The sequence below is a fragment of the Sapajus apella genome, unplaced genomic scaffold (genome assembly GCF_009761245.1).
Source record: "Sapajus apella isolate SASKATOON/1434 unplaced genomic scaffold, GSC_monkey_1.0 scaffold213, whole genome shotgun sequence".
Lineage (NCBI taxonomy): Eukaryota > Metazoa > Chordata > Mammalia > Primates > Cebidae > Sapajus > Sapajus apella.
Window position 1 is genome coordinate 384,631 of NW_022437153.1, and position 23,473 is coordinate 408,103.

The 23,473-nt window shown below is 46.7% G+C and overlaps 1 protein-coding gene and 1 long non-coding RNA gene across 5 annotated transcripts in view; one reads left to right on the forward strand and one right to left on the reverse strand.

The window, feature by feature from the left end:
• The first annotated feature begins 1,188 nt into the window (after nt 1-1,188).
• Nucleotides 1,189-3,311, forward strand: LOC116544346. The gene is made up of 2 exons (XR_004265892.1): nt 1,189-2,129; nt 2,167-3,311. It is a non-coding gene; the product is annotated as an uncharacterized LOC116544346 (long non-coding RNA).
• SEC13 (SEC13 homolog, nuclear pore and COPII coat complex component) overlaps nt 3,227-23,473 on the reverse strand; it is a 21,675-nt gene continuing 1,428 nt past the window's right edge. For 2 of the 4 annotated variants that reach the window (XM_032270656.1, XM_032270657.1), the window contains 8 exons: nt 21,147-21,191; nt 18,729-18,844; nt 15,901-16,052; nt 15,235-15,368; nt 8,485-8,618; nt 7,641-7,764; nt 6,644-6,790; nt 3,227-3,681 (listed from right to left, as the gene is read on the reverse strand). In XM_032270656.1, the coding sequence (XP_032126547.1) occupies nt 3,568-3,681; nt 6,644-6,790; nt 7,641-7,764; nt 8,485-8,618; nt 15,235-15,368; nt 15,901-16,052; nt 18,729-18,844; nt 21,147-21,191 (966 nt within the window). In that variant the 3' untranslated portion in view covers nt 3,227-3,567. Of the gene's footprint in view, nt 3,682-6,643; nt 6,791-7,640; nt 7,765-8,484; nt 8,619-15,234; nt 15,369-15,900; nt 16,053-18,728; nt 18,845-21,146; nt 21,192-22,476; nt 22,633-23,473 lie in introns of those variants that run through there. The other 2 variants (XM_032270655.1, XM_032270653.1) reach the window with 2 other exon arrangements.

Below are 23,473 nucleotides of genomic sequence, written 5' to 3' on the forward strand. Positions count from 1 at the left end.
GTTGTGTTGGATTCATGAGGAAAGCTTCATAAGTTTTATGCACGTTTGTAAGACTCCATCCTTGGATTCTGATACAGTAGCTCTGGTGTGGGGGCCCCAGAATCTGTTTCAGGTATCCCAGGTAGTTTTGATTATAAATTACCAAGTATTCCAGGTAAATTTTGATTATAATGCTTGCTTCCGGCAGAAAATTTAAACATGGAAGATGCAGTCTTTCTCTCTGAATATCCTAATTGTTTCTACTAATGTGAATACCTTATATAACCACAGTACATTTATCGAAATTAAAACACTGTACTATACTGTTTTATTCTTTTTTTTTTTTTTTTTTTTTTGAGGCGAAGTTTTGCTCCGTTGCCCAGGCTGGAGGGCAGTGGCATGATCTCAGCTCATTGCAACCTCCACCTCCCAGGTTCAAGCAGTTCTCCTGCCTCAGCCTCCCAAGTAGCTGGGGCTACAGGCATGAGCCACCACACCCAGCTTATTTTTATATTTTTAGTACAGATGGGGGTTTCACCATGTTGGCCAGGCTGGTCTCGAACTCCTGACCTCAGGTTATCCACCCACCCTGGCTTCCCAAAGTGCTGGGATTACAGGTGTGAGCCACTGTGCCTAGGCTGCCTTGGTTTTCCTGAACTCTGACTTCTGTCTCTTCAACTCCCAGAGACTACTAGACACTGGAGTCTCTTTACCTTTTGGCCCAGAAACTGTTTCTGGGTAGTAATCTGGGGCATTTGCGGTACTTACCTAACTTGTTTCCCTTTTCCCAAACACTACCTGTTGTCCTATGGCTGAAAGCAGTTGTTTCATGTATTTTTCATGATTTCCTAGTTGTTTTTAGTGTGAGAGAAATTCTTATTATTAGTTTTAAAGAGACAGAGTCTTGCTATATTGCCCAGGCTGATCTCAAACTCCTCAGCTCTGGAGATCCTCCTTCCTCAACCTCCTAAAGTGCTGGTTACTGCACCTGGGTAGGGAATTTATTTATTTATTTTTTGCACGACAGAACTGCGCCCGGGTAGGGAATTGATTTTTTTTTTTTTTTTTGGCGAGTCTCGCTCTGTTGCCCAGGCTGGATTGCAGTGATGCAGTCATGGCTCACTGCAGCCTCCACCTCCTGGGATCAAGTGATTCTTGCTACTCAGCCTCCTGAGTAGCTGGAACTACAGGTACGCGCCACTGCATCTGGCTAATTTTTTTATTTTTAGTAGAGATGGGGTTTTGCCGTGTTGGCCAGGCTAGTCTTGAATTCCTGGGCTCAAAGCATCCACCCTTTTTGGCCTTTTTAAATGCTGGGATTACAGTTGTGAGCCATGCCTGGCTGGATAATTCTTATAACTATTAATCATTTATATGCAGAAGTGGAAGGTCTCCCCTTAAGTGTTTCTGAGCTCACTTGTAGATGGAAGCCTGTGAATATTCTAGTTTTGAGAGTTGCTCTCACATTGGCTTCCTGAGTTTTCTACTCAGAATGGATGAGTATTTGATGGCAATTTTTGGGGTCTCTGGCGTACAGCACCATAAAAACTCCCATTTTCTTTGCCCTGCTGCTCTCACAGAGGTACTGTCTCTGAAGACTTTGGTCCTACTCCATGTTCTAGGATCTGTGGGTTTCTTTTGCTGTCCTAGTTAGTTGGTTTTTGCAAAAGGATTAAGAACCACGTGGCTGCTAGCATCTCTGGCTCTAACCAGAACTCTATGCCTTTTATATTTCCCTTTTATTTCATTTGGGCGTGGCAACCACCTTGTAAGTTTTACATATAGTATTTCTATTTGACTAGCCTATTTTGTGGTAACAAATTTTGGGGTCTCCTCTTACCCCAGGAATAGGTTATGTGTTGGCACTCTAAGCAGAAACAACTGTCGTGGTGGCAACTGTATTTAACCCCGGATTATCTTAACCGATCCTTGGTGGTGTATTACAAATAGAGCACATGGCCAGGAACTCATTAACCTACCACCAACCCAGAGTGACACGGGACTAGTTCCTTCTCAGTATTTACTTGGCGACAGCAGCTGGCACCATAGGAAGCCCAGACCCAGGCTCAAGGAGTGCAGGGCATATCAGGAGGCAGACGCAGATGTGGCTAACAATTCAGTGTGGAACTCTACACTAAGTGCACGTGAAGGTGCCTTCCTGGGCTTTGCTTTTCTGAGTAATGGAAGGAAGGAAGCAGCTGTTTTTATGTTGGTCTCAGAAGGCTTGGGTTTTGTGGAGTGACTTGGGAAGATGACTGGGCTGGGCCATGGCCTCTCTGTCCTCTCCTTTAACCAAAGCAGTTTCACTTTTTTCCATGTTACATAGTATGATCAAAGATTTATTTTTTAAAAAAAGGTTTTGCTGTTGAAAAAGGAGGGAAGGACAAATAGGTAGACTGGGGGTCCTGAGGTGAGGGGTCTGATGTTTTATCTGGGTCTGTTTATACAAGTGTTTGGTATGAGAAGCATCCTTGGATTATAGCTGAGGAGCCCCCCAACTCACACCCTGATGCTGCAGTGGGGAGTAACTCCTGAGATGGGCCAGGCCCAGACGCTGGCTTTACTGCTTGGCAGTGCACAGTCCTGGACAGGGCTTCTGCCTTCTGAGCGCTTCCTCATCAGTGAACTGGGGATACCCATGCAGGGTTCTTGTGTTGCTTGAATTAGTGAATGTGTGAAAGATCCAGTGTAGTCTCTGGCTCATAGCAGGCTCAGTGAGTGATGGCTATAGTGATTGTCAGGGTCACAGGGCCTCTGCTGAGAGGTGGTACCTGGTTTAGGATTAGTTAGGTCTCCCCTCATGGGGGCCTCCTTTCCCTGACAGGGTCAGTAAACTGAATGAATTATGCCCACTTTCCAGGCCAGCCTCTTACCTATTGGTGTTCGGTACACATCACCTTGCATCTGCATGGCATTGTGTGGGTCACCTGATGCGCTAGCTCATTTGAGTCTTGCAGCCATTCTGTAGAGCAGACTGTATTAGTCCCATTGCACGGAAGAGGATATGTATGGAGAGGGTAAGTAGCAGATCCAAGGCTACAATCCTTGTCACCAAAGGTTGAGGAGTCCAGTGCTCTGTATGGTGCTTTCGGTATAAACTGAATCAGAGAGATACACAGTGACAAGGCACCTTTGTGGGTAGGGTGGAGCCAGGCCATCGCAGCCATGGCTTTTGTGAACGTTGACCTATGAGTCAAACTGAGCTGGTGGGGTGAGGTGAGGGGTGTTTAGGATAACGCAGCAGGAATTATAAGCAATATGACTTTATTTAGTTACTTTGGAAACAAAACCCCCCAAATGATGCCTGAACCCAAAGGTACATAAAAATGACCCAAAATAGTTTAAAATAGATTTGAACATCATTTGTAGTTTCTTCCTCATGAGTGCTTTCAGCTGGACAGCAGATTACAATGCATCTCTGAATCTCTGATCATGTTAAGGCAGATGATCAATCTGGCTGCATCTGTAACTCCTCCTGGGAAAATGATCCTGTTGGAGTTGGGGGCTTTTCCCAATTGTTTGGGCAGTTGGCCCAGGAAGGGGCAGTCCTGGAGCTGGCGGGTGGGGAGCCAGGCCCCACCTGTCTTGTCACTGCTCGTTCTGCTGGCCCTCTGTGACTGACGCCGACACGGAGCCCTGGCCCTTGTTGACATCACTGATGCATACCCACTGCCCGTCAACCGACTCCTTCCACAGGGTCACCTGCAAGTCAGGGCACAAGCAGACTGTCAGGGGTCTGTACCCCTCCCTCTGCTGTCCCATTTGCACTGGGTCCCCTAAATGAGAGCCTCAGCCCCATTAAGAACCACTGCCCAGAGGCTTGCGGGTGAGCAGAGCACGTCCCTTCTCCACTGAAATCCCACCAAAATGAGAAGGAATAAAAACTCACAGAAAGGAGTAACAATAACAGCAGCTGTGGATGATGTCAACACAGGATGCTATTTTCACTAAACTGTGCCAGAGCTACAGTAAGAGGATATGGGGTGGCAGGGAGGAGGGTTTGCAAAGTGTGGTCCCCAGATTGGTCACCTTGCTACAACTGCAGATTCTTGGGCCCTGGAACAACTGATTAAGCAGCTCTGAGGGTGAGGCTGGCAATCTATTTTAACAGGTTGAACAATACTGCAGTTTGAAAATCCGTGGTAGAGGAAGGTGATGGATCAATATGTTTCTACACTGAAGTAAGCTACATTAAGAAATAGCTAAGAGCTGAAAAGGTTTGCCCCTGGAGAGTGAAAGGAGGCTGCATTAAAAAAAAAAAATCAATCTAGGCCAGGCATGGTGGCTCACGCCTGTAATCCCAGCACTCTGGGAGGCCGAGATGGGTGGATCACCTGAGGTCAGGAGTTTGAGACCAGCCTGGCCGACGTGGTGAAACCCCCATCGCTACTAAAAATACAAAAAATTAGCCAGGTGTGGTGGTGGGTACTTGAAATCCCAGCTACTGGGGAGGCTGAGGCAGGAAAATCGCCTGAACCCAGGAGGCAGAGGTTGCAGTGAGCTGAGATTGCACCACTGCCCTTCAGCCTGGATGACAGAGCGAAACTCCGTCTTAAAAACCAGAATCAAAAATCTGAAGCTATGTACATACATTAGTTTGATTAAAAATGAAAATGATTTTGCCCAGGTATAGTGGCTCATGCCTATAAACCCAGCACTTTCGGTGGCAGGTGGATCACCTGAAGGTCAGAAGTTCGAGACCAGCCTGGCCAACATGGTGAAACGTCTCTACTAAAAAAAAAAAAAAATTATATATATATATATTACACACACACACACACACGCATATACATATATAAAAGATTAGCCGGGTGTGGTGGTGGGTGCCTGTAATCCCAGGTACCTGGGAGGCTGAGGCAGGAGAATCACTTGAACCTAGGAGGCAAAGGTTGCAGTGAGCCAAGATCATGCCATTGCACTCCAGCCTGGACAACAAGAGCAAAACTGTCTCAAAATTTTTTTTAATAACTCCTGCTTTAGGGACAAACTTTATTCACTAAACATACTGCAGAATACTCTGAGACTGAAAACATACTAAGTCCTTTGGCTAAGGGTGCTATGGAGACAGCAAAAGGAAATGAGCTTATAAAGGAAGGAAGGAAAAAGCAAGAAGCCTGAATGCATAGTGATGGGGACCCCAAACATTGCAATGTACAGCCTGGCACTTGGTTACAGCCTTGTAAAAATCACTGTGGGCCTGCTTGAGGCAATCTGGGACCGTTGGTCTGTCTTCAGTGCCATTAACCTGGGTTCTAGTCCTGACTCTGGCACTCCCTAGAAATATGGCTTTGATTGGGGGTGGGGGGGGGTGCTGCTAGATCTTTCTGAGACCACTGTAGATCAAAGGGAACTTCGGCCAGAAAAGCTGCCTGCAGAGGCTCTCAGAGATCTGCACTCCCATGTTCCCAGCTGCACTGTTCACAATAGCTAAGAGGTGGCAGCAGCCCAGGCGCCTATTGGTGGAGAAATGAGTGTAGAAATGGTGTGGTTGTCTATACAATGCAACACTATCTAGCTTTACAAAGGAAGGAATTCTGACATATGCTGCATACAGCATGGATGAACCTTAAGGGCATACTGCTAAGTGACAACCCAGTTGCAAAAAGACAAATATTGTATGATTCCACTTAGGAGAAGGGTGGCTGCCAGGGCTGGGGAAGGGAATTATTTAATGGGTACAGTTTCAATTCTGCAGCTGAAAAGAGTTCTAAGACCAGCTGCTTCTCTGCCTGGCCTGTGTTGTTGGTTATGCTGATCATGCAAATGAAAGGTAAGACAGGGAACTAAAGCGGCCACTGGGAAACAGTAAAAGACCAACATAGGCAAGGGAGAGAAGCAGCAAGGGCCGGCAGGATCCGCACCAACTTGCGCTTCAGATGCAGAGCAGATGTGCTTAAAAACGCAGCATGGCCACTCCCTGTGGAACTGACCCTATGATGTTAAGAGACCTCCGTCTTACAGGGGAATTCAGCTGGGCAGATGGCCGTGGCTTGTTAATGCTTCCTTTCTGCGGGTAGCTTTTTTTCCTTCTAATTGTAAAACATAAAACTTTTTTTTCCCACGAGGTCCCTGCTGTTCATGAACTGTGTATCTTGGTCATTTTTAACTGCACAGTCCAGTTGTGTGAAGTACATTTGCATCCCTGTGCAGCTGGTCTCCAGAACTCTTTTCAGCTGCAAAATTGAAACTGTTTCAATGCACCCACTGTGTACCTACCTCTTACCAGCATAACAAGTATTCACAAACTGTACAGATTTTTAAAAAATAAACTTTTAAATGTTACGGATAAAAAAAAATCCTTAATCCTCTTGCTTTTGTTTATGGGTTCTTTTTCTTATACACTTACTTTTTTGGCACAACTAACTGAACATCACCATGAAGTGACCAAATGGTTAGGGTGAGGGGCCTGACTGACTCTGCCGCCTCAGAGTTTTGGGACCCCTATGCAAGTCAGATTGCCTGCTAGCTTCTTTCCCCATCTGTGAAACGGGGACATATTAATACTGCTTCATGGGCTGTGACATTAATGATGTAACTAAGAGGCACACTCAAAATGCAGTCCTGGCTAAGGCTCCTTCCCTGCCTGCAGTCAGATGGGCATGTCAAGTGTGCTCTCTGGTGGGAGAGGCCCCTGTCCACCCTGCTGTGGGGAATGGGTGTGTACCTTATTGTCGCCACCAGAGACGGCCAGGATGTTGGCTGTGATGGACCAGCTCACATGCCACACCACATCATTGAACTTGTGCAGCAATTTGGGGGACCACGTATTGCCTGAGGCATCATCACAGGTCCAAATGAACACACGACCATCCTAGGAAGAGACAGGCTAGAGTCAGGAGATGGGAGCAAGACTCCTGTGTTTGTGATGTCCTCCAAATCTAGAGCCATGCAGCACCTCTGTGCAGGAACAGGTTGGGGGAGGATTCAAAGGGGAGCCAAGGACCTCTGGGGCATCCCAGAGAAAAGGAATCTGGGAGACTGTTGACCAGTGTGAAGAGACAAGGGTCTCCCAGATTCCTTTTCTCATCCGGGTTTCAGAGGTGCACTCTGCACTGCTCAGATTTTCTCTGGGGTTTTCCTCATGCCTCCCAAGTCACTTCACTGGCTGTCTATACTTCTCAACTGAATGGGCAGAGCTCTCCAAAAACCAACCTCCGAGAATAAGAAGGTACAAGTAAAACACAAAAATCTCACATCTAGAACCAAACAGGTTCCTATGATGTGAAAAGCCCGGCTGGCTCCCTCTAGGGTGGTGGCGTATAACTGAAGGCTCGCCCTTGGCTTTCCTTGCTGTCTGGGAAGGGTGGCTCGGTAGCTGAGCCTAGAATTCCCATCCCAGTCTACCATTGCTTGGGAACACGCGGAACTGCACCTGGGCACCTCTGCTCCCTAGTCTCACAAGAGTCAGGAGGGAAAATTCATCCCAAATCCACCTCCTTCTTGGCGCTGGTTCTGTTGTAGTCGTCTCATCTCAGCGGAGGCAGGCCACTTGTGACCTCTGACCAAGACTTCCCCACACAAGGACCTGACTCCCTGTGCTCTGGGCCAAAGGTACCTGTTGCTCTCCCTTTACCTTCCCTGAGGGCTTTCTGCTAAGAAGACTTTAGTCTGATAGACTAGAGACTAAATGACAAGAGATGCTCTCATGGCCCTGGGCTGACCTGGGAGCAGCTGGCGATGGTGCTGGTGGGCAGGCCGATGGAGGGAGCCCAGGCCACATCTCGAACCCAGTCACTGTGCGCTTCCAGCTTTTGCTCCTCCTTCCACTGGCCGTCCTCCTCCTCCCTAACAGGGGGGAACAGAGGGAGAATCAATCAGCAGGGAGCCGCCCTGTGCCTTTCCCACACTTCAACTCCTCCCCGACCTGACAGGCTCTGCCTGGGATGAAGAACTGATTCCATCTTTCTTATTTCATTCATGGAGTTCGTGGCATTTTATTCCATTCACTCCAGCTGGAAAAAAAAAAAAAAAAACCTCCAGGAAACACTTGGCTTCCACAGCCAGAGTCAGCTCCAACAGTTGGGAATTGGGTGAACAGGTGTTTTTGTTGTTTTTTTTTTTTTTGAGATGGAGTTTTGCTCTTGTTGCCCAGGCTGGAGTGTAATGGCATGATCTCGGCTCACTGCACCTCCCAGGTTCAAGCAATTCTCCTCTCTCAGCCACCTGGTAGTTGGGATTACAGGCATCCGCCACTACGCCTGGCTAATTTTTGGTATTTTTAATAGAGACGAGGTTTCACCATGTTGGCCAGGCTGGTCTTGAACTCCTGACCTGAGGTGATCCACCTGCCTCGGCCTCCCAAAGTGCTGGGATTACAGGTGTGACCCACTGCACCCGGCTGTATTTTTTTTAAAGGATGTCCTCTGACAGATTGAAAACAGTATTTTACTGGCAGGAGAGAGAAGGAAAGGTGAATTGTTTCTTGTGAGCGTGGCTGAGTCATGGTGAGTAGGGTAAAGGTTAGAAGTGTCCCCCGCAAAGAGAAGGCCGCACAACCCTACTTACTTCCACAGCTTGATGAGGTTGTCACAGCCACCTGATGCAAACTTCTTGATGTAATTGGGTTTCTGCCCCGATGGCTGGTCTATGAGGCTTCCAGGTATAACAGCAGGGGCCCAGCTGACGGCATTGCAGCCAATCTGTAAAGATGGGACACACGTGACTGTGCCTTGGAAGAGAACACTGCTTTCTGCAGACCCAAGGCTGCTGTTCCTCTCCCCTCCAGTTCTCAGAACTGGACTGTGTGTGAAGGCTGGCATGAAGCACTCATCATGTGGTCCACTGCTCAGAATTCTCCCTCAAAGATCCCAACAGTATGGGCATTTTTCTGCAGTATGCACTAGAAGTAGAAATTAGAAACTCCCACAAATTTAAGAAACAGGACATTTTTTAAACACATGAAAGAATGGTACATTGGGGCTTTTTTTTAGAAAAATCTTTCATTGTAAATAGATCAAGAAACAAAAATTCTGCCACAAGCCTGAAAAGCCCTGTCATTACGTCTTTTCCTAATCACAGTCCCTCACCCACTGTAAGCAACCACTGCCCTGACTTCTAATCCATTTCCCCCATTTTATCACTCAAATGTGCATCCCTCGACACGACAGTCTTGTCCATTAAACATTTTTTGGATGTTTTTTACATCTCCTACTTTGCAGATTCCTCTGATTTTTTTCCTTACAATTTTTCTGCTGAAGAAAGAGTCTAGTCTCTCGGTCTGGGTTTTGCTGGCACATACGCAGTTTCAGTATGTTCCTCTGAATTCCTGAACACTGTCAGCTGGAGCCAAGACCAGACAGAATCAGGTGTGATCCCTTTGGCAAGACTACAGCTGGTGTGTTCTCTCATCAGGAGGCACGTTAGATTGTCTTTTATATTAACAGCTGTCAATAACTCAGGCCTCTCTTAATTCACTGGGGCTTGCAAAATGGTGATATTCTAATTCTATCCTTTCTTTGTCATTTATTCCATGGAATGCTCCAGATAGGGGCACTTCTCCTCGTTAACTATTCAGTTACACAGGGGTAGAGGTCTGATATGCTTTGGCTGTCTCTTTACCCAAATCTCATCTTGAATTCCTACGTGTTGTGGGAGGGACACGGTGGGAGGTAACTGAATCATGGGGGCAGGTCTTTCCCATGCTGTTCTGTGATAGTGAATAAGTTTCGTGAGATCTGACAATTTTAAAAATGGGAGCTTTTCTGCACAAGCTCTCTCTCTGCCTGCTGCTATCCATGTAAGATGAGGCTTGCTCTTCCTTGGCTTCTGCCATGATTGTGAGGCTTCCCCAGCCATGTGGAACTGCGAGTTCTTCATTAAACCTCTTTCCTTTGTGTAAACTGCCTGGTCTCGGGTATGTCTTTATTGGCAGCATGAAAAGGGACTAATACAAGGACAGAGAGGAAAGGCTGGATAAATGCCTGATTCTTCATGAATTGGTTCCATCATTCTCCAAAGATGACTGATTTTCCTCTTTATTAACAACAACAAAAAAATTGAGACAGGGGCTCACTGTCACCCAGGTTGGAGTGCAGTGCTAAGATGATGGTTCTCTGCAGCTTCAAACTTCCTAGGCTCAAGTGATCTCCCACCTTGGACTCCCAAAGTACTGGGATTACAGGTGTGGGCCACTGCCTTTTTTTGTGAGACAGAGTCTGGCTCTGTCACCCAGGCTGGAGTGCAGAGGCATAATCTTGGCTCACTGCAAACTCTACCTCCTGGGTTCAAGCGATTCTCCTGCCTCAGTCTCCTAGGTAGCGGGGATTACAGGCATATGCCACCACGCCTGGCTAATTTTTGTATTTTTAGTAGAGATGGGGTGTATTAGTCCATTTTCACACTGCTGATAAATACATACCTGAGACTGGGCAATTTACAAAAAAAGAGGTTTAATGGACTCACAGTTCCACATGGCTGGGGAGGCCTCACTTAATCATGGCGGAAGGCAAGGAGGAACAAGTCACATCTCACATGGATGGCAGCAAAGAGAGACTGTGCAGGGAAACTCCTCATAAAACCATCAGATCTTGTGAGACTTACTATCAAGAGAACAACACGGGAAAGACCTGCCCCCATGACTCAACCATCTCCCATCAGGTCCTCCCTACAACACGTGGGCATTCAAGGTGAGATCTAGGTGGGGACACAGCCAAACCACATCATGGGGTTTTGCCATGTTGGCCAGGCTGGTCTCAAACTCCTGACCTCAGGTGATCCGCCTGCCTCAGCCTCCCAATGTGCTGAGGTTACAGGTGTGAGCCACTGTGTCTGGCCTTTTAACTCTCTTTTCGTCTTAGTTCTCTACAAGTAACTATATATTTATGCTGAAGTCTTTGTAGTCATTTTTGTTGTGACACGTATCCTCTAGTAGATTCCTCAGGAAGGGCTCCTGGGAACAACAGTCCCTGAATTCTTGCATATTGATAATAGTTTATATCCTTTATATGCGAAAGCTAATTTTAAAAACAGCTTTGATATGGTATAATTGACATAAACTACATATAAAGTGCATGATTTGGTGAATTTAGACAAAAAATATACCCTGTAGGATCATCACATCACCTCAATTAAGATAAGGAACATGCCCCTCATTACCGAAAGTTTCCTTGGGTTCCTCCTTGTTAATCCATCACCCCATCCTGTGGCCCCCAATCTTGCTGACCATGGGCCTGCTCAGGAGAGTGTGCATTTCCTAGATTTTACAGCAGTAGAATCATAGTATATCCTTTTTTTTTTTTCTCAGCATAATTATTATTTTTTTGAGACAGAGTCTCGATTTGTCACCTAGGCTGGAGTGCAGTGGCATGATAGTGGCTCAATGCAACCTCTGCCTCCTGGGTTCAAGTGATTCTCCTGCCTCAGCCTCCTGAGTCGCTGGAATCACAGACATGCACCACCATGCCTGGCTAATTTTTTTTGTATTTTTAGTAGAGACAGGGTTTCATCATGTTGGCTAGGCTGGTCTTGAACTCCTGACCTCAGATGATCCACCCGCCTCAGCCTCCCAAAGTGCTGGGATTATAGGCATGAGCCACCATGCCCAGCCAACATAATTATTTTGAAATTTATTCATCTTCTTAAGTCATTTCTTTTTATTGTTGCAGTATTTCCAGAGTATGGACACATCACAACTTATCACTTACCTGTTGATGGACATGGACTATTTCCAGTTTTTGGCTATTAAAGCTGCTATGAACTTTTGTGTATAAGTCTTTGTGTGAACTTGAAAGTCAGTTTTCCTGGTTGTAAATCCTAGGCTCACATTTTCTTTCCTTGAATATTTTAAACATGTTATTCCTTTTTCTTCTGCACCAATCCTTACTATTGAAAAGTCTGACAGTAATCTAATTGTCTTTCCCCTTTAAGTCACAAGGTTCCTTTTCTCTAGAACCCCCAAAATTTTCTTTAAAGTCTAATAATTTTACTAGAACTACATCTTCTTGTTGGTGATGCTGGATTGATTTTTTTTTAAGGAGACAGGGTCTCACTATGTTGGCCAGGTCCTGGCCTCAAACAATCCTCTGACGTTAGCCTCCCAAAGTACTAGAATTACAGGCTGAGTCACCACGCCTGGCCTTGATATTGTTAAGTGTAGGGTATGATTGCTTAATCTCCAGTTTCAAATCTTTGTTTTTTAATTCTAAGACAGTTTTCTGGATTACTTTTTGGTATTTGTTCTGTTTTCCTTTCTAGGGACTCCTGGTATTCATATGTTTGACCTTTCTGTCTTTACTTTTGCTCAAAACCTTTTTACCTCTTCATTTTTCACTCTTGAAACGTTTCCTTTTTCACACTGTCTGTCCTTTCCAGCATGATCTGCTGCAATTATTGACACTTGCATTTTAACTTAGTTTTTACTTTTGAAATGATTTTTGACTTTTTCCTGAGTTCTTTCTCCTGATTTATTTCTCATTTTTAAAATGTTGACTTACACTATTTTCTCATGTTTTGCATTTTTAGAGTGTCACCTGGCTTGATTGGAAATAGTGGGGTACAGCTTGATGTGCTCTCATTATCCACAGGGAGGTTATTTTGCATATTCTTATTTCTTATATAATAACTTTATCTGCAATTTCACTTCAACCACTTTTCTGTTGTTTTTAGCTGAGATGAGTTATCCTGGTAAAAAGTCTCAGGAAACTCTAAGCTCAGAACTCTCCCTCGTTTCTGTGTAGTGTTAAAAGGCGTGGGAGCTGCCTTTCAGGAGTTCTTGGGCTCTGTTCCCCTTCCCCATGTTGGTCTACATCTCATCCTTCCTTTCCTGTGTCACTATCCAGCTCAACTGTGATTTCATTTCCAGCAGTTTCTCCTCCTGAGGGGCCCTGTCCCAGAAGCTTGTTCTGGAGGATCATAAATGTCAGATTTCTCCCTTCCCCTTCAGCCTTTCTTATTGTGGGCTGCTTGCATGCACTCAGTGTTACAGAGTGCAAAACCCCTCCCAGTCATTTCTCCAAAGATACACGAATGGCCAATAAGGCCCCCGAAAGATGCTCAACCATCATCTTTGATTAGCAAAATGCAAATCAAAATCACAATAAGGGCCAGACGCGGTGGCTCACGCCTGTAATCCCAGCACTTTGGGAGGCCGAGGTGGGCGGATCACTTGAGGCCAGGAGTTTGCGACCAACCTGGGCAACATGGTAAAACCCTGTCTCTACTAAAAATACAAAAATTAGCCGGGTGTCATGGTGTGTGCCTGTAATTCCAGCTGCTCGAGAGGCTGAAGCATGAAAAAGCCTTAAACCTGGACGGCGGAGGTTGCAGTGAGCTGACACGGCACCACTGCACTCCAGCCTGGGAGACAGAGCAAACTCCGTCTCAAAAAAGCAAAACCAAACCAAACCCAAAAAATACAATAAGATACTACCACCTCACATTCACCAGGATAGCTGTAATCAAAATGATGAGGATGTGAAGAAATTAGAACCCTCATACACTGCTGATGGGAATGGAAAGGGTACAGTTACTTTGCAAACAATTTAGCAGTTCCTCAAAAAGTTAAACAGAATTACCATATGATTTAGCAATTTCACACCTAGGTATAGACCCAAGAGCATTAAAAACATAGGTTCATGCAAAAACTTATCTGCAAGTGTTCATAGCAGCATTATTCATAAAGCTGAGAACATCCATCATCTGATGGGTGGATAAACAAAATGTCTACATTCACAATGGAGTATTATCCAGCCATAAAAACAAATGGAGTGCTGATACATGCTATGATACAGATGAAACTTGAACTCATTATGCTAAGTAGGATAAGCCAGTCGCAAAAGACCACAGATTGTCTGATTCTATGTGCAACTGTTCCTCATGTCACTTCAATATAATGCTGACCAAAAAAACACAATTCCCAGTGGGGGCCTCTGCCTGTGTGGAGTCTGCATGTTCTCTCTGTGTCTGTGGAGGCTCTCTCCTGGTACTCTGGTTTCCTTTCACACCCTCAAGATGTGCATGTTTGCTTCACTGGTACATCTGCGTTGTCTCAGTGTGAGTGTGGGGGTGTGTGAATGCTCCCCTGGTGGAATGGTATCCTGTCCAGGGCTGGCTTATGCCTCACACCCTAAGATGCCAGGACAGGCTCCAGCCACCTGTGACCCTAAACTAGAAAGAGTAGATTAGAAAAAGAATAAATAGGCCGGGCGCGGTGGCTCACGCCTGTAATCCAAGCACTTTGGAGGCCCAGGCAGGCGGGTCACCTGAGGTCAGGAGTTCAAGACCAGCCTGACCAACATGGTGAAACCCCGTCTTTATTAGGAAAAAAAAAAAGAAAGAAAGAAAAAGAATAAATAAGGCTGGGTGTGGTGGCTCATGCCTGTAATTCCAGCATTTTGGGAGGCCAAGGTGGGCGGATCACAAGGTCAAGAGATGGAGACCATCTTGGCCAATATAATGAAATCCCGTCTCTACTAAAAACACAAAAATTAGCTGGGTGTGGTTGTGTGCGCCTGTAGTCCCAGCTACTTGGGAGGCTGAGGCAGGAGAATTTCTTGAACCCGGGAGGCAAGGGTTGCAGTGAGCCAAGATTGTGCCATTGCACTCCAGTCTGGGTGACACAGCGAGACTCTTGTCTCAAAAAACAAAAACAAAAACAAAATACAAATTACTGTAGAACAAAAACTCATAAAATATCCAATAATCATCCAGATGGATGACAGCAAACGATGTGGTATTAAAGTGCTCATGTGAGTCCCCCACATTGGTTATTGTTGGGAACATCACCACTGTGTGGTGGTAGGAGGTAGGACACTGATGTTCCCTTTGCAAACATTCCTTGATTGAACCACCACCATCACGACCACTGTCACTCATTGAGTCACCAAAAGTTGGGTAAAGAATGACCTTGTTTATAGTCAACTTTCTTAATGTATGCATGGCTCACATACCTTTTTATTTTAATAACCTCACTCCATTCTACAAGGTCCCAATGACTACTGCAGGGCATGTCACTGGAGGCAGCCATAGCTAAGGTGGCAGGTGAGCAGGCTGCTGCTGCACCTTCCTGGTGCCCAGCCCTCCCCTGCTTGGGAGCACATGAGAAGCAGCCAGTGCCAAGCCCTGCCTGGGCTGAATGAGGCTGGTGCAGCCTGGTCTGGCTTCAGAGCAAAGGGGCTCAAAGCTGCTCTACAGCAATCATGTCTGGTCAGCTGACCCCTCCCTGGCCCAGTCCACAGTGGCCCACCCCCCCCAACTGCCACCCTCTAGGGAGTCAGCATCAGACATAGGGCAAGCACCAAAGGCCGGGGCTGGACTCACGGTGTGAGCGTTGTTGATCTTCTTTACTTCCCATTGGCCTTCCCCGGTGTAAGTCAGCAGGGAGATGGCCCCATCTGAGCTCCCACAGGCCAGGATGAGGCCGTAGTCATGGGGGGCCCAGCACACCGAGTTCACTGCAGGAAGAGGGAGAGCGCAATGAGCAAAACAGGGAGACTGCAGCCCCAGGTCCTGCCTTCCACAGATTTACTAAATTTCTAAAACAACTGTAGGGGTCACCAGGGAGAAGCTGTAATTTGGTCAACTGAGGACACTGAAAAAAAAAAAACCCTATCGCCTACTAATACCATGATTTCATCACCTACAGCTATCTAACAAAAAAGTGAGTAGGACAACAATCTACAAATGAAGGCGAGTCCTTAAAATGAATAAACCTGAAGAGAAACTCGGGTTTCTGAGTTTTACTCAGAAAAACTTTTCTTTTACTCTCTTTACTATTCTTACTCTGTCTTTACTCTTCTTACTTGCTTTGGACTGGCTGTAGGTCTTAGGGCTTTACTCAGCTGCGGACAGACTAGCAGAAAAGCCAACCAAAGCTCAAGGGACAGACGAGAGGCACCATGAAGGACAGGGAGCCAGGGCTGCAGCCAGGACAGTCCTTTCTTAGCCAGTGGTCCCTCGCCTGCTCTGCTGCTGTGCTCAGCGTACCTGAGGAGTCGTGTCCCGCGTGCTCGTGGCTCTTCTCCCAGGTGCCATTTTCCTCTCTCCAGATAATGACTTTCCGGTCATAGGAGCACGATGCCAGGATGTTGCCGTACATGGGGTGAGCCCAGGCCACTTGCCACACAGGACCCTCATGACTGCAAAGGGAGGGGGTGAGAGGCTGCTCACATGGCATAGGAACCCACAGTGCTTCTGTAGGCACTACTTTGGACAGAACTAAATGGCTCCCTGAGATATCTCAGGGCAGAATTGCTTAAAGGGAGAGCTATACAATGGCATTTCCAAAGGGATGCTCAGTGGACAGTGAGGAACCTGAGGTCCTAAGAGGTTAAGGAACCTAAGGTCACAGAGCCTTTGAGAGATAGTCAAGCCTCTGGGTCAGCCTTCTGTCCCGGCCAGGCAGGAGCCTCACTTGCCCAGATGGCAGCCAGCACTGTCTACAGCATAGTCATTAACTGATCCAGGGTTTCCAGCCACAGGTGCTCAGGAAGTATTTGTAGACTGAATTGCTATTCATCCTTCCTGATGGTCAGGTTCTTGAGGAGGCATTATCGGTTTCATTTTGATATTTTCCACTATTTTAATTTGTTCAGAAAGCACATCTTTCCTTTCTCTTCTGATGTTTACCCATTCTCCTGATAATAGGTACTATCTGAGCACATGCTTTGTGCCAGGCTTTGTACAGGGACCATTTCTCTGGCCTGGGGAAGGGTATGCACCTTAGCACTCAAGAGGTAGAGTAGCATGGTAGAGTTAGTAGTTAGGAGACCAGACCCACTCTCCCATTCACTAGCGCTTGACTTTAGGCAACGACATCTTTGTCTCTTTACCTGAAAATGGAGATATTAATAAGAATTCTTTCATAAGGCGATCATGAGGGTTAAATATTTGTGATGACTTAGGTACAGAGTTTGGAATAATGCTTGGTAGAAGGAAAGGAAAAAGCTGCTCAATACCCATTAGCTATTAGTGCTGCTCCTGGTTTACCCCTTCACCCTAGGGCTGCACACAATCAAGTCTCCTCCTCCCTCTGGCTGGAACAACAGGACGTTCCCAGTCCCTACAAAGGTGCTGCTAATGAAACTGTGAGTAGACCCAAACTTCCAACAACTAGCACAGTTTTAACTTAGACAAAAAAGAATGGGCTGGGAATTTTTTTTTATCCCTCCAATATTTCACATCCTTTGAACATAAGAAAAACAGCAGAAAGGACAGAGTCACAGCAAACATAACCGGCTTGGCCAAAAGCTGCACAGCAGCTCTCTGCCTGCCCGGGGCTCCTGCATAAAGAAGCCTGATTCGGCTCCTCAGTCATCTGATCGTTTGACACAGACAGAGGGGAGCTTCTAAGCCCATTTCCCTAAATGGACACTGACTTAGTTTACGCTTTTTAGTTCAATCAACAAACACATACTGAGCATGTACCTGACAAGGCTCTTAATCTTTCCTGTGCATTCTGGGGAAGGTTATGGATCCTCTCTCAGAATAATGCACAAAACACATAGAACTAGGCTCATAAAGAAAACTCAATTATAAATTATACAGTAATCAACTTTTTTTGAGAAGGGTTTCACTCTGTCACCAAGGCTGGAGTGCAGTGGCACCACCATGGCTCACTGCAGCCTCAAACTCCTGGGGTCAGGCCATCCTTCCATCTCAGCCTCCCAAAATGTTAGGATTACCGGCGTGAGCCACCTCGCCCGGACTGTTATCAAAGTATTATAAAGCAATGAGACAGTGATGCCCGTGCTTCTTTGTTCACACTTCAAGCAACAAACTCTAGCAGCAGCTCTAGTAACCAGTGTAATTTCAAAGTTGGGATGAGCATAAGTGATATTCTGAGGTAGCTAGGTAACTGTGATGTATGACGACAGTATCTGTGACTTCTACTGGTGACAAGGTGACAGGCATTACAAATACTACTAAAGTTTCTGGCCTACATCCATAATAGAAAGAAATGCTAAATGTCAGAGTCACTGAAAATAAAGATGTAATTTTTTCCTTGTCCCAATTATCAACCCCTGAATTCTACTGACAGAACCCACGGAGATCCATGGCACCCAGGCAAACCCACAAACATATGAAAGGCAGTGAGCTGAGGGAAAGCAGTAGAGATGTGGCCATAAAAATGAGCCAGGACTTCCTCAAGAATCTCAGGAGGGAGTAGGGCAGGTCAAACATTTGTAAATAATCACTGAACATTTGCCCCAGGCAAACAGGCAGAAAAATGGGATTTATAAAATGATGATGGCATTCTCTAATTCTTCTTACAGCAATGCTTTTGTGACACTTCAGGTCATATTGGCTAAAACTTGCACGAAATGGTACTGTTTACCACTTTTTTTTTGAGACGGAGTTTTGCTCTTGTCGCCCAGGCTAGAGTGCAATGGCGTGCTCTCGGCTCACTGCTCACCACTTTTAAAAGCAGCAGTAGCTGCCTGCACTGAAGACTTACTGTGTGCTGGGGCCTGTGTCAGGGCCTTGCATGCACTAGCTGAGGTGGTAGCACTGGCCCCAATTTTGAGGGTGAGCAGATGAAAGCTCTGAGAGAGAAACTGCCTCACTTGCCCAAGGTCTTCTAGTGGCTACATATAAGAGTGGCAGAGCTGAGATTCACACCTCCATCCACCTGTGCCCTTAACTGCACCACCCCTGGGGACATCAGCTGAGGACAGCCAGGCTGGCTGAGATCCCAGTGTCTTCTCCACTAAATATGCTTTGGGGTTGCTCTGAATGTGAGCTCCCATGCTTGAAGTGCGGCCTGTGAGCCCAGACCATTCCTGGAGCTCTTCCCTGGGCTTGCCAGCACTTACCCCCTGAGGTCGGCGATCAGGATCTGCCCTCCATTGCGCACATCGAAGATTTTGACAGACCTGTCTGATGAGCAGGTTGCCAAGCGGGTGCCATAGTAGTCCATCTGGGCGTCGTGCTGCAAAAGGACGACAGCTTGGGAAGCCTGCTGGCTGGGTGGGTGGGCAGGGTGAGGGCCGTGACCACACAGAGTCTAGTTCAGACAAGAATCTCCCTGAAATTAATCTAATCTCAAAGAATCATCACCCTCAGGCAGGAAGCTAGCATGTGGACATTCTCACTTCGCTAATGGGCAGTGTCTCCCTGAAAGGGACAAGCAAGCCACACCCACCTGGCCTACCTCAGGGAAGGGCCCTTCCATTCCTGTTCCACAGGGTGGGTATGGGAGAAAAAAAGCTGGCCTAGCTGCCCTCTTCTTCCTCCATCCTCTCAGACCCCACTCTGTTCTTAGGCTCTGTAGCTGAAAGGAAATACCCCTGGGTTCGGCTCAGCCCCAAGACCTGATGCTAATGAATGGGAGCAGGCCAAAGGAGTGGGCCTCTGACTGCCTGGAGTCCCTAGTCAGGTTCTCTGTGATATAGCTCTGGCCTGGACACAGGGTTCCATTCAAATATTTGGGTTTTTTCTTCCAGCCCTGGCCCTGGATCCTTTGTGGCCCTTTGTTTTGGGGTTTCTGCTTGACCATTTCCCTAGTAGTATGCCCAGAACTTCCCAGACTTCCCCACCCAAGGAACACAACGCCTTAAGAGTCGCTGGTCTTACCACTTGTGAACTGAATTCCTTGACACTGACAGCATGCAGAACTAGGCCTGGCCCCTGCTAGCAGATTGCCATCCACGGGGTGATACTCTCTGAGGCACCATGCCTCCTGCCCCACTGAACACCCTGGTCCCTCCTGCTTGCTGGCCCTGCCTATTCCAGTGGATGTCACTTTCCCTAGCTGTCTCACCCTGGGAGTTTCAGGACTATCAGCTGTACTCCCATGGCCACCAGGAGCAGTTGTGCTCAAAGGCACTCATTCTGTCTGCCTCAGATGGAAATTCTCACCTCCCTACACAAGGAACACATCCTGATTCTTCTTTGGGAACTCCCTCCACTGTATCAGGGCTTTGTTTCTTGAAAGGCAGGCAGCACAGGGGTGTTTCTGAAGCACTTCTTATGCTTCTCAGTGGAAGGAGGCAGGACCTAGTACCTTACAGATCTAAATCCTATCTCCTTAGCTTACCTGCTGTGCAACTGTTGAAAATACTTCATCTCCTTGAGCTTCAGTTTCCTTATCTTTATTATTTACCAACATCCTATGGGCCTTAGTTCCCTTATGTTTAAATAAGGCTAATGATAGCATCTGTTTCAAGGGTTGTTATGAAGGTTAAACAAGATATTGAGTGAAAAGTACTTAGCATGGGGCCTGACACTCAGTAAGCATACAAATGTTTGTCATTACTACTTTGCCTCATCTGTTTCTCAAACCAAACTCATACAAATAGGTAGCACATCTATTATTTTTCCTTTGTGAGGAAAAATAAGTGAGGCTGGTGCAGAAGAGTTAAGATATTGGTTAGAGAGTATCAGATTAGGTCTTCCTGTCCATGATGCCATGCTGTCTCCAAGGAGGTGTGGTCTTACAGCTAGACCACTCATGACTGAATCCAGAGAACATATACAACTCTGGGACCAGACAACCTCTCAGAAACCCAAAGCAACTGTTGGTAGACAGGTTGTGAGGGCAAGAACCCTGCCATGCAACGCTGTCAGTCAGCTCTCTTGGGTCTTGCTCAAAGGCTGCTTGGCCCTGAATGAAGCAGAGTGTGTTTTTCCTGCTGTAGACTTTAACCTCTGGACCTTCTCCTGCAGCCCTGTCCTCTTATACTGAGCCCCATGTTTACCTCTCAGGAAATGCCCTGAGTACAGATTTCCGGTTCAAAGGGCCTTGTCTGCCATATTGTCTTGGTGGTTTGAGTGGGCCCTGCCTGGGGCTTTCACTGTGGCTGCCTTCTGCCTTTGTATTGAGTCATCTTCCGACACTCCCTTCTTTTCACCCCTCTTTCCAACAGGGCCAAGAAGTGACAGAAGGAGGAAGGCAGGTGGGAAGTCTATTGTCAAACCTGTGCCCCCACCCAGACTTCATCCCAGAGCAGGTAACTGTGTTGGGTGGAAGACCGAGAGCCTAGAACTACAAACTATTCCCAGGTTCCTCCCAGAAGAGAGTGACCAGACTGCTGCAGCCCTGACAACTCAGAGGGTACTGCTGGGGAGCCCAGCCACACCCCCTGAGATTACAAGCTGATGGACAACCAATGCAGAGCCACCCTGGATCCATGAATGAGCAACAGAAAGGGGTAATGAAAAACCTAATTGCTTCCCTCCCACAAAAATGCCCATGTACACCGCCCTCCAGGGAGGGTGATATTAATACTTACAATCATGTCCTCATGGGAGGTATCCACAGTGTTAATTACTGACACCTAGAACCAAAGATATCACTGGTAAATTAACTGATAGCAGTTAGAATACAATCATCTCACGTTCTTGACTGCATTTGTTCACTCACTCATTCATTAAGCATTCATTCTAAGTACCTTCTTTTTGCCAAGCACTGTGCCAAGAACTGGATACACAGACACAAATAAGAGGAACTTTCTGCCCTTGAGAAGCTGTTCTTTGAGGTGGAGTCTTGCTCTGTCATTCAGGCTGGAGTGCAGTGACACGATCTTGGCTCACTTCAACCTCCGACTCCCAGGTTCAAGTGATTCACCTACTTCAGCCTCCTGAGTAGCAGGGATTACAGGCACGTGCCACCATGCCCAGCTAATTTTTGTATTTTTAGTAGAGATGGGGTTTCATCATGTTGGCTAGGATGGTCTCGATCTCTTGACCTTGTGATCTGCCTGCCTTGGCCTCCCAAAGTGCTGGGATTACAGGTGTGAGCCACTGTGCCCGGCCAAGATAAATTCTTTAATGGTGGTCTGCAAGTCCTACAGGAGCCTCAGGGGGATGGGGTGGTAGACATGAACTGGGCCTTAGATGATGGGTAGGAATTTGCAGGTGGCACAAGGGAAAATAGTACCAGTCCAAGTGGCCAGGCAGAGGAAACACACAAGTAAAGACAAAGGGGTCTGAGTGAGCTTGATGTGTGTGGGGAAATGGCAAGCAGTCCTGGCTACTCTTAAGGGTGAGGAGAGACCACAAAGGAGCTACAGCTGGCGCTCCCTTCCTGGATGACAGGGTCTCTGATGCTCCAGGCAGTTAATGCATAACAGGGTTATTACTTCAGACTGGGAGACTTGATTTCGAGTTTTCCTGAGGCTGCTCCCTGGTCCATCACCAAGTGGGATCCAGGGTTGAACAGTTTGTAGGGCTAGAACATAGTGTCATGGTCATCACTCTCCTACTCATTCTTTGAGGTCTGCCCTTCCACCCTTCTTGAAGATGCTCAGATCCTCAAACGGCTGGATTCTTGCATATCTTCAGCACTGAACATATACAATGTTTTATGCTTTTTCTTCTCCCCACTAGAAGGTGAGCTCCTTGGAGCCATGGTTGAGCCACCTGCAATTTCAAATCCCCTCAAATTATCCAGCACAGTGCTTTGCAAATAGAAGGAACTCAGTGACTATTTGCTGAATCAGTGAGTAAATTAACAAAAGCTGTTATTCTTTTCTTTGCTCAACCAACCACTATTCTCTTAAATTCTTGGGATAGAAAAGAGGACTTAAAAGGAAGTTTCGGTGTGGAACAGACATTTCTTACCATTTTCCCCATTTCATCTTTTCCAGCACAAGCCCTGTAGGTATAAAGTTTGACTTGTGTTTTCAGAAAGGCAGACACTGGAAGAGGATGGCTGCAAAGCAGTTCAAGAGGTACACACCAAGTAAGCACAGCTTCTCTCATCAAACTTTAGACTCTCTAAAAAACAGGTCACTGCTTTGGGAGGCCGAGGTGGGTGGACCACCTGAGGTCAGGAGTTCAAGACCAACCTGGCCATCAGGATGAAACCCCATCTTGAAAAAAAAAACAAACCAAAAAACAAAACAACAAAAAAAAAACAGGTCCCCAAAGTCTGCAAAGGCAAGCAAGGACAAGGAGTTTCCTCCATGTGCCAAGCTGTATAGGTTACAAAGTGCATGGGAAGGCGGGGAGGGCAGGGTACCAAGGGCAGAGTCAATCAGAGCCCTAAGACAGACTAAGGAACTGAAGAGGCCCAGAGAAAAGAAAGCACTTGCCAAAGTCACAGAGCTAGTTAAAGGCAGAGCCCTATCCCCTAACCTTCTAACTCCCAGCCCACAAAACTTCACTCCACCAGGCTGTCTGTTTAGAAGGTAAAGCAGCTGTTACCCTGAGTTCTGTAAAGCTGAGGGATAAGTAGATTCAGGAAGAAAGCTTACTGAGAGGTAGTTTCAACCAGGTTACCAAACGACCTCAGAAATAACCAGCATTTAATTCTAACCACTCTCACCTACCAGTCAGGGTTGATGACCCGTGCTTCTGAACAAGACGGGAAGGAAGGATGGAGGGGGAGAGAAAAGGAGGGAGGGGAAGAGAAAAGAAGGCAGGGAGACAGTGGGAGAGGTGGAGAGGGGTGGGGGAAAAGGGACAGGGAGAGAGAGAAAGGGAAGGGGAGAGATGGGGAAGAAGGGAGAGAGATGGGGGGAGGGGAGCGAGGGAGGGCCTCGAGAAAAGGGGAGAGAGGGAAAGAAGGGGAGAGAGGAAGAGAGGGAGAGGGGGAGAGAAGAGAGAGGAAGAGAGG